The sequence below is a fragment of the Staurois parvus genome, unplaced genomic scaffold, assembly GCF_062004578.1.
Source record: "Staurois parvus isolate SC_StPar_1 unplaced genomic scaffold, SC_StPar_1.0 ptg000439l, whole genome shotgun sequence".
In the NCBI taxonomy this organism is placed as follows: Eukaryota; Metazoa; Chordata; class Amphibia; order Anura; family Ranidae; genus Staurois; species Staurois parvus.
The window spans coordinates 3,071,868-3,086,922 of NW_028318235.1; the positions used below are offsets into that span (position 1 = coordinate 3,071,868).

Genomic DNA, 15,055 nt, shown 5'->3' on the forward strand with positions numbered 1-15,055 from the left:
ACCCACTGCGCATGTGCGAGTAGCGCTGCGCTATGTGAATGGTCCTGTAGTCTTCTGGGACCTGTCACATGTTCCAAAAGACTACAGGGAGGGAGGACACCTTCCTCTTCTGATTACCTAGGCGATTGGACCGGAAGTGGGAGCGGGTACCTGTCAAATTCGGGTACCTGCTCCCCCCCCCGCTCCCCAAAGGTGCTAATCCTTAATGGGGAGCAGTCCTTAAAGCGGAACTTCCCCTTTTGGGTGGAGCTCCGCTTTAAGAGATAAGACTATAATTCTACCACTTTACAAAACTCTAATTTGGCCACATCTGGAGTATGCTGTCCAATTTTGGTCACCAGTCCTCAGGAATAATGTGCTTAAATTGTAAGAGTCCAGAGAAAGGCAAGAAAGCTAGTAAGGGCACTGAAGGGCCTCAGTTATGAGAAACAACTACAAACATTAGACTTATTCTCCCTGAAGAAAGGAGGGGACATGATTGCAATATAAAAATCTTTAAATGGTGATTCTAGCATTGGGTGGAAACTATTTAACCTAAGGTCTCCAAAGAAGACACGTGGTCAGACAAGAGGAAATACAGGCTTATGCTACATAAGAGGTTCTGTTAGAGTGGTAAAGATGCGGAACTCCCTGCCACAGTTGATGGTGTCAGAAGGGAGTGTAGATAAATTCCAAAACCTTTTAGATGTGTTTATTAGCGAACACAATGTAAAGGCATATCAAGAGTGGCAGTGACATACACATTAACAGACACAGGACTGGGAATTAAAAGTAAACAAAACTTCACCTTATTTACCATCATTCACTTTCCTAAGTGAACAGCCTCTCTCTAATCCTTCAGTAAATCAATGTCATATACAAATTTTATCTTCCAATTATGTTACTGCTAAACAAATGAAGTATTCCTGAAAGTATTCTGAAAACACATAAAGGTAATGTACTCTTCATAATGACTTAGAATGAAAGTGGTTGTATTAAAATAGTATGTTTTACTCACTTGCTCTGTGCAATAGTTTTGCACAGAGCGTTCCTGAACTTTCTCTTCTGGGGTCCCCCACTGGCACTCTGGGGTCCTCCACCCTTCCGAGTGCCCCCATTGCAAGCAGCGATCATCTTCTAAAAGTTTTTTTTTACCTAAATGCAGAGAATGCATTAAGGTAAAATATCTTTTTTTTTATCCTTGTGCGGGGGGCCATGCTAATCTTCTCTGTATCATTTCCTATTTAGTATATTATTTAGTATAAATCACCTTAAATTTGGGGAGGTTATACTATTCATAGTAAACCATTGCCCTAGAGAATTAGCAGTCAGTATATAACATACAGACTATTTTCTAAAGTGGAACTTTAAACTCAAATAAGAAATTTTGCAAACAGGAAAGCTTTAATTGCAGAAGAGACCCTGAGAATATTACCTGCCAGCAAGGAATATTTTAAAGATCATTCATAGAATACACAACATTCTGTAAATGGCCAAGGGGGGAAGGGGCAGATAAACAACACTAGCACTTTTGTCTATGAGATCCACAGCTGTTTTTTGTATTTTTTGTTTTTTCTTATGCTGATTAATTGGTGTTCAGACACTTACTGCCACATCTGCAGTGGGTAGTGGGTGGGATCAGCGCTATTTGGTTACTCCCCAGACTGTATGGGCACTTCTTCCGCTTCCAGGGTTCATTGTGTCATCACGTCACTGTGTCGTGCATCGGCATGGTTGGTGCGTGCGCTCTGTGTCATCGAGCTGCTATCTTGGAAGCAGTTCCAGTACTGAGGTCCACGTAGCTGGAGGCAGGTTGAGGTGATTTTTCACCTCTCCCATTTGATGCTGGGTGGGCTGGACTTCCCATTATCACAAGGAGAATTTACGGATCATCCAGAAAGTATTCACAGCACTTTTGCCACATTTTGGTATGTTACAGCCTTGTTCCAAAATGGAAAAGTTCGTTTTGAAATCTTTGCAATTTATTAAAAATAAAAAAATAAAAACACATGTACATAGGTATTCACAGCCTTTGCTCAATACTTTGTTGAAGTACCTTTAGCACCAATTACAGCCTCAAGTCGTTTTGAGTATGATGCTACAAGCTTGGCACACCTATATTTGGTCAATTTCTCCCATTCTTCTTTGCAGTACCTCTCAAGCTCCATCAGGTTGGATTGGGAGCATCGGTGCACAGCCATTTTCAATCTTTCCAGAGATCTTCAATCGGGTTCAAGTCTGGGCTCTGGCTGGGCCACTCCAGGACATTCACAGAGTTGGCCTGTAGCCACTCCTTTGTTATGTGGGCTGTGTGCATAGGGTTGTTGTCCTGTTGAAAGATAAACCGTTGCCCCAGTATAAGGTCCAGAGAGCTGAGGAACAGGTTTTCATGAAGGATGTCTCTGTACATTGCTGCATTCATCTTTCCTTTGATCCTGACTAGTTTCCCAGTTCCTGCTGCTGAAAAACATCCCCACAGCATGATGCTGCCAGCACCATGCTTCACTGTAGGGATGGTATTGGCCAGGTGGTAAGCAGTGCCTGGTTTCCTCCAGACATGTTGCTTGGCATTCTGGCCAAAGAGTTCAATCTTTGTTTCATCAGATCAGAGAGTTTTGTTTCACATGGTCTGAGAGTCCCTCAGGTGCCTTTTGGCAAACTCCAGAGGGGCTGCCACTTGCCTTTTACTGAGGAGTGGCTTCCGTCTGGCCACTGTACCATACAGGCCTGATTGGTGGAGTGCTGCAGAGATGGTTGTTCTTCTGGAAGGTTCTCATCTCTCCACAGAGAAATGTTGGAGCTCTTTCAAAGTTACCATTGGGTGCTTGGTTACCTCCCTGGCTAAGGCCCTTCTCCCTCGATCGCTCATTTTGGCCAGGAGGCCCGATCTAGGAAGATTCTTGGTGGTTCCAAACTTCTACCATTTATGGATGATGGAGACCACTGTGCTCATTGGGACCTTCAATGCTGCAGAAATTTTTCTGTACCCTTCCCCAGATCTGTGGCTTGATACAATCCTGTCTTGGAGGTCTACAGACAATTCCTTGGACTTCATGCCTTGGTTTGTGCTCTGACATGCACTGTTAACTGTGGGACCTTATATAGACAGGTTTATGCCTTTCCTAATCATGTCCAATCAACTGAATTTCCCATCGGTGGACTCCAATCAAGTTGTGGAAACATCTCAAGGATGATCAGTGGGAACAGGATGTACCAGAGCTTATGTACATGTGTTTTTTTCCTTTTTTATATTTAATAAATTGCAAAGATTTAAAAAATAACCTCTTTCACATTGTCATTATGGGGTATTTTTTGTAGAATGTTGAGGAAAAAAATTAATTCAATCCATTTTGAAATAAGGCTGTAATATAACAAAATGTGGCAAAAGTTAAGAGCTGTGAATACTTTCTGGATGTACTGTATATTGAGCCATTTCTTGGCATTTTTCTTGCTACGCTTTCATCCATTGGGGGTTTCATTCTGGTCTATCTGATATTCACTGATGCATATGGTAAGTGACTTGCTTTCACTATGCTCTCTGCTGTTTTGTCTCAATGTCCTTTTTGTGGGTCTTTTGTTTCATATACTATGTATTATCTTGGACATCCTGTCTTTATTTCAAGTCACCTGTTCACAAATGTGATCTCCTCACCATTTTACAATATTGTGTCTGACCCTCACGTTGTTTATGGGTTAGCTATGGTCTCTCTCTTGTGGGGACTTCACTGTTTACTAATAGTCATAGTTACCATTCCTGACACTCTTTTATAATTTCATCTTATTTGCCTTACACATCATCTTCCTTCACTATTCTATAACAATGTGTTTAATTTCTAAATATATTATAGGTATATTTTCACTACCCAATACCTTCCAGTTTTCACACTGGCTATTTCTTTTCACTAGCTGTTGCTCACGCACTTATTTCTGTATTGGGTTCTTGGAATATTTGCTCTTTATTGGCCTTCTCCATAATATCTCCATGTTCTATTAAAATTTTTACAAATTTTTTCCCTTTTTAATTCCCAGTGGTTAGTCAACCAAGCATTACCATTCTTGGCTATCGATATAAGACCTGTTTGGGCGGTCCGGACCTTCCCACAGCTCTGGATTAGATCAGTACCTTAGGCTTGTGCTTTCTTGCTGCATTCCATGATCTGGGCCAGCATTTTTTCTCTTTTAATGCTACACCTTTGGCATTGATGATATGCAAGTATATTTTTAGGGTGTGGATATGGGTTTGATCTACTTGATTGCTATTTTCATGCATCTCCTTCCTTGTTTCTCTCTGGTTTTTTTTCAATCACTAATGACCTGGTCTTTCCTTTGACACTGCACTCATGATCATCTATGTCTCTTGAAGAAGTGAACACTATTTCTCGAAACACGTGAGGACTTTTCCAAGATCTTAACATATTGATAATGTGGTGATCATGTTTATATTTTCTTCTTTGAAGTTATATTTTTAGATTTTTTGATGTACTGTATCATTGATCACGATCTAAGTGTTTGTTTCCAATGATTTTTTATATGTTCTTTTTGAATAAAATGTAATATTTTTAACCTTAACTTAAACTTAACTTAAACTTAACTTGACTTAAAGTCCTTTGGGCATTTTCTTCTTATTTACGATGTAATTTAGGACTGAGCCAAGCTTTGCCCACATAAACCAGCCATAAACCTCTTATATAAATGTAATAGGCAATCTATTGTTGGCAAATAGTCATGGGGAGCTGGGTGTTGACATGGCACACATGCCAATGCACAAAAGTAATTTTATGAAAGGAATACTGACAACAATGTTGTGTTTATTTTTCTTTATATGTTCACTTTTTGTGGGAATCTGTAATAAGGCATACTAATGTACCACTGTACTCATTTCCCTGAGAGGAGGCAGATATCCAGGGGCCGAGGCTTTCAGATACCCATATGCCAGCCCCACACCCCCATATCTTTTTTTTTGAGGAACCGAGTATGTGGAGAAGAGGCCCTTGTCATTAGCCCCTACAACAACCTACCACATTTCTTATATGAATGGCAGAATCCCGGGGCTGCAGTGATGTAAACACAGCATAGAGGATCATGGGTGATGTCAATGACCAAATAAGGTCATCACCATATTTGGTCATAGTTGTTACCTGGGTTCCACAGCTGTTTGTTTACAATTTAACAGTCAAGGATCTGGCAGCCAAACTGGGTGGTTTGACCTGAATCTCATCTAAAATAATGCATTGTAATGGTATGGGAACAGCGAGTTTATTCAAAGTTTTACAATTTTAGCAATGTGTGTTAATGCTTTAAAAACCTTGTTCTCATGGTTTATTTGTAATTATAAATGTTTATATGACAACCATATTTGTATGCAGACCTTGCTTTATTCATTTCAATGTTGCACAATTTTTGTGATATACTATACTTGTGATATGGGCCTGCCATGAATGCACCCACTTTGTGACTATCTTAACAGTTGTTGAACAAGAGAAAGACACACAGACAAATTGCACTGACAGAGAAAGACAGAGAAAGACAGAGAATGTTGTTTTTGTATCATGAAAATCTAATTCTTAACTGATTTTTTTTTTTAAATAAAACTTTCAAGTAATATCTGTATGCCACAGCTAGCATTTCTAAATTGCTACAAACAGAATATCACTAAAAATAGACCATATTACAATAGAGCTGGGAGTGGGGGATGTTGAGAGGATGTGTTCATAGGAACTTTGCATTAATTTTTGGGAGTCATCTGAAAAATAGAATTGGGTTGCTGTGTTGTGTAAAACCTAATAAAGATAGTCATTCTAAACCTCCACAACATTCACAGTGTGTTGACAAAATACAGTACTATTTAAAATACATAAGAATATAGTATGCTACAGTATACATTTGAAAACTTACCGGCTGGTCAGTTCTGTTGATCCCAATTAGAAAAAGTAACTCTGCCACAAATAAACTTATGCAAAGGTTTTTATGAATTGTGTTTCGGTCACTTTGCAGGCCCCGAAAAAAGCAAAATGTAAAAATACATATCAATAGGCAAACAAGGGAAAGTAGAATTCCAACCCAGGTAATCACATCCAAAAGGAGGTCATGGACAACATCATATTGCTAGAAAATATAAATAAACAACATAATTAAATTCATGAATACATTTGAATAACATAAAGATGTGTCTTTTTTGCAATAATGTTCATATGACTTATTATTTATACGATGTATTATTTCATTTTTTTAATGTTTTTTCAAGTTACTGGCCTGCGAGCAACATGTGAGTCCTGTAATCTTTCAATGCAGTTAACAAAAATCTCACCACAGAAGTGACCACTCCTTGACCCCCAGTAACAAAAGGTCATTTTCTAGGGCTCTGGCAGTGCTCATCCTGTTTCTCCTTGCACAAAGGAGCAGATACCGGTCCTGCTGATAGGTTAAGGACCTTCTACAGCCCTGTCCAGCTCTCCTAGAGTAACTGCCTGTCTCCTGGAATCTCCTCCATGCTCTTGAGACTGTGCTGAGAGACACAGCAAACCTTCTGACAATGGCATGTATTGATGTGTCATCCTGGCCGAGTTGCACTGCCTGTGCAACCTCTGTAGGGCCTCATGCTACAAGTAGTGACACTGACCCTAGCCAAATGCAGAACTAGTGAAAAAAAGTCAGAAAAGATGAGCAGGGAAAAAAATGTCAGTGGCCTCCACCTGTAAAACCATTCCTGTTTTGGGGGTCATCTCATTGTTTCATAAACACCAAAGCAGCTGAAACTGATTAACAGCCCCCTCTGCTACTTAACTGACCGGATCAATATCCCAGGAGTTTAATTGACTTGATGCTATACTCTGATTAAAAGAGTTCCTTTAATTTTTTTGAGCAGTTCATATATTATATTATTATTATACAGTATTTATAAAGCGTCAACAGTTCACTCAGCGCTGTACATTACAATGGGAGACAATACATGAGACAGTACAATAAGAACACAGTGCGATGCACGAGGGGTTCGAGGGCCCTGTTCCTCGGAGCTTACAATCTAGGAGGGAGGGGATAGTGGTACAGGAGGAAAAGCTGTGGGGGATGGAGTGGTAGGAAGAGTGGAGGAGATCGGCAATTAGCAGGGGGCGGGGTAGGCTTCCCTGAAGAGGTGGGTTTTCAGGGTGCGCCTAAAGGAGAGGAGAGTAGGTGATAGTCTGATGGATTGGGGTGGGGGATTCCAGACGATGGGTGATGACCTGGAGAAGTCATGGAGGCGGGCATGGGAAGAGGAGACCAGGGAACAAGAGAGAAGTAGGTCTTGTGAGGAGTGGAGAGTGCGTTGTGGGTGGTATTTGGATATTAGGTCGGTGATGAAGTTTGGGGCAGTATTATGGACAGCTTTGTACCTCAGTGTTAGCATTTTGAATTTGATCCGTTGGTCAATCGGAAGCCAGTGGAAGGATTGGCAGAGGGGGGTGGCGGAAACGGAGCGGTTGGTAAGGTGGATGAGTCTGGCTGCCGTATTCAGGATCGCCTGAAGTGGGGATAGCCTGTGGGGAGGCAGGCCAGTGAGGAGGGAGTTGCAGTAATCGAGTCGTGATATGATGAGGGAGTGGATGAGCTGCTTAGTGGTTTCTGGGGATAGGAATGGGCGTATTTTGGCGATGTTGTGGAGGTGGAGTCTGCATGAGTTTGTTAGCGATTGGACTTGGGGCTGGAAGGATAGATTGGAGTCAAGAATGACACAAAGTACTCTGGCTTGCGGGGTGGGCCTGATGGTGGCATTGTTGGACGTGATGGAGAAGTCAGTAGGGGGGGGGTGCGCGGGCTGGGGGGAAAACTAGGAGCTCGGTTTTGGAGAGGTTCAGTTTAAGGAAGTGGAGCAACATCCAATCTGATATGTTGTTCAGTAGGCTTGTGATTTGGGTGGAGACTGAGGGGTTGAGGTAAGGGGTCAAGAGATAGATTTGCGTGTCGTCGGCATAGAGCTGGTAGTTGAAGCCGTGAGAGTGTATCAGTTGGCCAAGGGAGGAGGTGTAGATGGAGAAGAGAAGGGGCCCGAGGACAGAGCCTTGAGGGACCCCAACAGAGAGGGGGAGTGAGGGGGTGGTGGTAGCATTATAGGTAATGCTGAAGGAGCGTTGTGATAGGTAGGACGAGAGCAAGGAGAGAGCGGAGTCTCTGAGGCGAAGGGAGTGTAGTTTTTTGAGGAGGAGGGGGTGGTCGACTGTATCAAAATCCGCGGAGAGGTATATATATACACACACACACACAGTTGTGCTCAAAAGTTTGCATACCATGGCAGAAATTGTGAAATTTTGGCATGGATATTGAAAATATGACTGATCATGCCAAAAAATTCTCTTTTATTGAAGGATGATGATCATATGAAGCCATTCATTATCAAATAGTTGTTTGGCTCCTTTTTAAATCATAATGATAACAGAAATCACCCAAATGGCATTGATCAAAAGTTTACATACCCTGGAATGTTTGGCCTTGGTACAGACACATAAGGTGACACACACGGGTTAAAATGCAAATTAGAGGTTAATGCCCTACATCTGTGGCTTTTTAAATTGAAATTAGTGTCAGTGTATAAATAGTCAATGAGTTTGTTAGCTCTTACATGGAACCACTGACTAGACTAGATACTGAGCCATGGGGATCAGAAAAGAACTGTCAAAAATCCTGCGTAACAAGGTAATGGAACTTTATAAAGATGGAAAAGAACATAAAAAGATGTCCAAAGCCTTCAATATGCGAATCAGTACTGTTAAATCACCTATTAAGAAGTGGAAAGTTCGGGGATCTCTTGATACCAAGCTAAGGTCAGGTAGACCAAGAAAGATTGCATAACTGACAGAAGAATTGTCCGGGATTCAAAGAAAATCCCACAGGCAACCTCAAAAGAAATACAGGCTGCTCTGGAAAAAGATGGTGTGGTTGTTTTTAAGGAGTACAATACGGTGATACGTGAACAAAAATGAGCTGTTTGGTCGAGGTGCCAGAAAGAAGCGTTTACTGCACCAATGCCACAAAAAAGTCCAGTTACAATATGCCTGACAACACCTTGACATGCCTAACCAGGCCTTTTTGTGTCATTGATGCAGTAAAAGCTTCTTTCTGGCACCTTGACCAAGCAGCTCATTTTAAGCCTGTGCATTGCGCCAGTGGTGCACTGATCAGGGTTGCAAAGCTTTACAGGATCCAATGAGAAAAATTAATAAATGCACTTTTTTATCATTGTGGGTACATTGGGGGGAAAATTATTAAGACTGGAGCAGACAGAATCTGCTGTGCACAGTAACCAATCATCTTCTGACTTCACGTCATGCTCAGCTGCTCTCAATTCTGGTCACTGCAATCTTATTACATTCCCCTCTTAGGGCACTGTTGCTAACCTGTTTATACAATTTCAGGTGACAGTTTATTTTTGAATTAAAGTATTCTACATAAATCAAATGCCATACAGCTCTGGAGTACCAATAAACATTATGTATGAAACTACACATGACATTGTGTAGAATTTATACGTTAGGCACTTGAAATGCTTGTTAAAAAAAACACCAAGTTAAAAAGCAATAATTATCAATCATAGATAATAAGTGAATTTAAAGAATGGTTCTGCAGATGAGAATAAAAAACAGGGATTTTTCTATCAGTTGTCCTTGAAAATTAACAGCAGGTGAAAACGATGCATGTGACAATCACATATTCTAGTTTTGTGAACAATCATCTGGTAAAGAGGTCCGAGGGCAAATACACCACCATAGCAATGTAAAATCAGAAATGTATCAATACAGTTTTTTTAAATTAATGTCATAGTCATTGTCAATATTGTGTAGTCGTAACTGTGACCACTGGGAAGTCACTAATGTACAGTATAAATCAATTTCACTAATGTGTCATAATGTCACTATATGTTATCATTACTAGTTCACAAAAGCATTCTTGAAAGTTTAACCACTTGAGTACTACACTGTATATCCTTCATTACCATTTTTCAGTTTTCAGTATTGTAATAGTTTGCAGAATTGAATAAATGGTGGAATGTATGCATTTCAATAGGCTTGTAATGAATAACATAGCGAATTTGGAAAATTTGGGACTTAACATTTGCATTTTTTAAACATTTGTGCATGTGGTGTTATGGTCTCCTAAGGGTTATATTTAAATTCACAATTTTTCTAAATTTGCTACGCCATGATAGTTTGACTGATAGGGTCAGTGCAAATTAACGTGACACTGTGTCAAAATTAATTTTATGCCATATTTTGAGACAGATAGGGCTTTTTTGGTGATATGTATTAACCACTGTTTTTATTTTAATGTATTATTATATAAAAAAGGAAAATATCTATATTTAGATTTCATTTCTTTACCTTAAAAAAAAAGATCCCACAACCATACGTGGTCAGTCATAAAGGACAATCAAAAATCTTTAGACTCTGTATGTTGACTAGCTAAAAACAGATGATTTAGAATTTCTCAAGCTAAAGTTAGCTCATTTTAATGCGGCACACTGTTTTATTAACACAACCCAATTTCTGGTTATATGCTCACGGTGTACAGAAATGTGCACAAATGTAAATTTGCACATTCACATCAGTCCCTACCCTTGAAAAGCTTACAATCTAAGGTCCTATGCGGAGTAAATATTCACTGTGAGTAGTGGATGTAAATATTTTTATTGAGATCAATTAGATCATGAAAGGGTAGGCATTTGAATCATGGTGAACACACTGTCAATTATGAAAATAAAATTAATAGATAAAAACAAAAAAGCGTTCTGCATTTTCACTTAGCTGCATCTATGGCTGGGTAGGCCAAAATTTGTATTGGACAAAAAAATCTTCTATAATTTGGTATAGGACGTCCATAACAGTTGAATCCAAGTTTAGGTAAAATCTTCACAGTTTAGATTTCTTATTCTAAAAAAATTAGAAATTTACTAAGCAGTAAACATGTAAAAGAGATATAGAATATTGGGGTTAGGATGAAATTTTTGACTTATCCAATACACGTGGGAGAAGTAGATCTAAACAAAAATGCTGTCCATCACGTAAAATTAGACCGGGATCCTCGGTAAGTGAGGATGATGAGGATAATAATACTAAAAAAGCAGTATGTTTTTTAGAAAAGGAAAAAACCAATATGGAAAATATAGAGACCCCAAAATCAGAGAACAACCACATGAAATTGCAAAAAGACAAAAGAACTACTCAAAATGTCCCCAAAGTAACCAATATAAATCGAACAAGAAGTCACAAGAAATAGGTTTGCCAATTAAATCTACTATTCAAGAAAATACTGAAGATCTTAAAGTAATTAATCTATCTAAGTTTAATCTTGCAGATAGACATTTTGGTTTATTATGTAAAAGGTCTATCTTTTTCTCCTACTAACAGAATGGAACTTTTTAAGGTATTTAAAGATCTAAATTTATTTTTGAGGAAAATACTATTGAGGATTCCATTAATTACTGAAAAAACATCTAATCAATATGAACTAAATTCTGAGGCAGAAAAACAAGCAATTAATGACTTATTAAGTCTCCTAGAAAAAGGGATGACAGAGGAGGAAATAAAAGAAGGGACAATTTCCACTAAATGGAAAAGAAATACCAGACTGAAAGTATCCTCAAAAAGAATGCCCAACGTCAGCGAAAATAAATGGCTTAGCCTCTTTTTAGATCTAGTTCATAAAGACATACGGAAAATTGACTGGATTAAAAAGAATCCAGACAATTTAACTAAGGATGAAAGGATAGCCCTAGATGAATTACGTAATGCTAAAGACATGTAATTACCAGTGAACATATACGGGAGATTAAAAATGAATATAGGAACAAAAATGACAAAGAAAGGGAAAATCCCCTAGCTCAACACTTTAAGGAAGTACATCAAGGCAAAACAGACGGCCTAAAAGTAAAAAAGTATTTTCCTCCTGACTATTTCCTCTAGAAGAGGGGACTTTGATAAAGTTCTCTTTCAAAAAGAGAAATTTTGGATATATACGTTGGGGACATTGGTATCACATTAAACACGTTTAAATTTCAAAATATTCCTTAAATAAATTTCTGTTTGATTATTTGGCTGATATCATTTTGCATTATGCAAATTACATAAAACATTTTGAAAATAGAAAAAAGGAAAAAATCCATGTTGATATAATTAAGATTTTATTATTGTCATCTACTGTAGAATAATAGTTAATAACACCATCTGAATTTCAATCTGTCTTAAGGCCAGTCATCAATGACATATGTCAGTCATGTAAGTTTTAGAATTTAATTTAGACTAACATTGTAGTGATGACATTTCAACAGAAGAGGGCGACAAAAGGATAAAATTATGCAAATTCTGCACTATAAAAGGAATGTGAAAACTGTCCCCTCCCAGTTCTGACGAAGTCCGCGATGATTGGCTGATGAAACGCGTCAAGGTAGTGACATCATCACGTTCTGCATTCCTCCATGCTGCGATGTCCATGAGGGGAAAGAGGCTTGCCACATGCCTCCATCTTGGACAAACACTGGGCAAGACGGAAATCCGCCAGTACTTAGGATGACTCCCGGGAGTTCATTTAACTACTTGTGGTGTTATACCACTTCCACCAGTGGCAAGTAAATTTTTGATTAGAGCTAAGTCATATCTTGCTATTTATAATAATGGGACTTTAGTGTTCTGAACCTTATCAAGGAACTCCAGTACTCTTATTTATAGAGAAATTTTGGGGCCTTTTATAGGTGAATACTGATTTTTTATCTTGCGATAAGCATTATTATATGGAAAACGGGATGTTCTGTCCTAAAAACCTCTCAAAGGAACCACCTTGCTCTTACATAGAAGAGGAATTTTTGGAGCCAATAGAAGGCTATTTACATACATGTCCAGTGCAACATTGCACACTAAAGCTGTAGCTACAATACCATATACAATTTTTGGCATTTAGGAGGTTATATACCTCTCATCTTTTTTAGGGCCTATATGATCCATATTCTTTAAGTGGAAACAAAGATGATCTCTATCAGGGTAATTATCTCCTTTTTTGGAACTGCCCATATTAATGATTGATTTCTGTGTATTAAAACTTCTATTATTCATTTTCGATTTATCATTATTGTTTTCCACTGAAAACATCCTATTTAAGGATCATCGGCCGACTGAAATTTGCCATACACAATGCAATTTTCTTAACCAACCTATGTGATGATGATGAATTACAAAGAAGGTAATAATGATTTCATGGCCATTGTCAGGGCTCCCGGTAAGACCAGAGATGTGTGAACTGACACAGGGAAATGCAGGCTCAAGTATGGTGTAACAATATAATTTATTATACACAAATATAACATGCACAATATAACAAAACCATACCTCCAACTGATAACGGAATGTACACAGACAAGAGCAGTCAGGGCTGGTGAGGTGGAGTGGTCAGGCAGGCCGGGTCAGGACAGGTGGAGTTCATTCAGAGTCAGGATCAAAGCAGAATCAGGAATCAGGCAGGAAGCAGACAGGATGCAGGTACAGGGGCTCATGGGAAACATACACCAAGGCACTGACTGCAGGTCTGGCCATTCCTTAAATACACCTCCTGCAATCAGCCTCAGGTGATGGCTGACTGCAGGAGTGAGCTTCTGGTTGCTGAGTGCACCCGCTGGCCAGCCCCGCTACTGCAGCCCACACGGCAGATGAGTCCCACCACCATTGGCGAATCCATTCCCGACAGCCATATTCCTCCTTTAGAAGCCATCTTTCTGTATTATGGGTTTAAGCTTGATGTTTTGAGATGAAAACATATGCCTATAGCATCTATTCCAAGATTCTTTACTCATTACATTTGAAGGAAATATTTTGACACTTCAAAGATAGAAGAGAAAGAAAAAGAAATCTAAACTGTGAAGATTTACCTAAACTTGGATTCAACTGTTATGGACTTCCTATACCAAATTATAGAAGATTTTTTTGCCCAATACCAATTTTGGCCTTCCCAGCCATAGATGCAGCTAAGTGAAAACACAGAACGCTTTTTTGTTTTTTGTTATAATGTATTAATTTTATTTTAATGATTGACAGTGTGTTCACCATGATTCAAATGCCTACCTTTTCATGATCTAATTGATCTCAATAAAAATATTTGCATCCACTACTCATAGTGAATATTTACTCCGCATAGGATTCATAATGTACCGTCTTTTTTTGGCAGGTCTGCTCTTGCCAGCTGCTAACTTTTTTCTTATAAGTTTTTTGGTTTAGAATCTAGACCTCAATTATGGTGAGTCGGGGAAATGCTTTTTGATGGGTGGATACACCCCTAACTTATGGCACCTTTTCTTTTTGTAAAAGATACTGGAGTACCCAGCGGAAACACATGTATGCACAGGAACTCAATGCAGGTGGTGTCCTGGTAGGGATTTAAACCAAAGACCTTAGTGCTGCAAGGCAGGAATGCTAACCACTACAGTTTTAGTACTATAAGTAATGTTATATAGTAATATATTGTATAAGTCATGCAATGATACTATAGTATCATTGTATGACTAAGGAACATTTATATTTAGAATTGCCTTTTTATCTTCCAGTTCTTTTCAAGAAGGGTCACATTCTAAACATTATTTCCCTTTATTTATATAGTGCCAACATACTGCACAACACATATTAACACATAAAGGGCAATTTTGTTAAGAATGCATTCAAACTATGAGTTTTACGAACGTGGGAGGAAATGAAAACTCCCCACAAACCTAAAATCTCACTGCTGCAAAATCAAGTGCACTATGCTATCCTGCTGTATTTTCATGTTTGTGGAGCAAATATCTGTTACATTTTTATAATAATAATATGCAGCAGTACATGCCATTAAAGTGGTTCTAAACTCTAAGGTAAACAACCCTTTACTGCCCCCCCAGCCCACCCCCAACACTTACTTGACCCCTCCATTGATCCAGCACTGTGCCCAACTGCAGGTCGTTTCTCCCCTCTTCCTACTCTCACAGGCGTTGCTAGGCTCTAGCCTTTGGCTCCTGCCAGTCATTCATGTCCAATCAAGCTATGCTGTGTGCATCTATGGATGCACAAACACTGGCTCAAGAGTGCACCTGCAC

At 39.1% G+C, this 15,055-nt stretch overlaps 1 protein-coding gene and 1 non-coding gene across 17 annotated transcripts in view; both read right to left on the reverse strand.

Annotated features, from left to right (window-relative positions):
- The window catches only part of ADGRL3 (adhesion G protein-coupled receptor L3), a 1,097,183-nt gene that overhangs the window by 361,407 nt on the left and 720,721 nt on the right, over positions 1 to 15,055 (reverse strand). For all 16 annotated transcript variants that reach the window (XM_089687883.1, XM_089687880.1, XM_089687882.1 and 13 more), the window contains one exon: positions 5,875 to 6,084. In XM_089687883.1, the coding sequence (XP_089544009.1) occupies positions 5,875 to 6,084 (210 nt within the window). The remainder of the gene's footprint in view (positions 1 to 5,874; positions 6,085 to 15,055) is intronic.
- Positions 1,144 to 1,247, reverse strand: LOC149454043 (U6 spliceosomal RNA). The gene has a single exon (XR_016314391.1). It is a non-coding gene; the product is annotated as a U6 spliceosomal RNA (small nuclear RNA).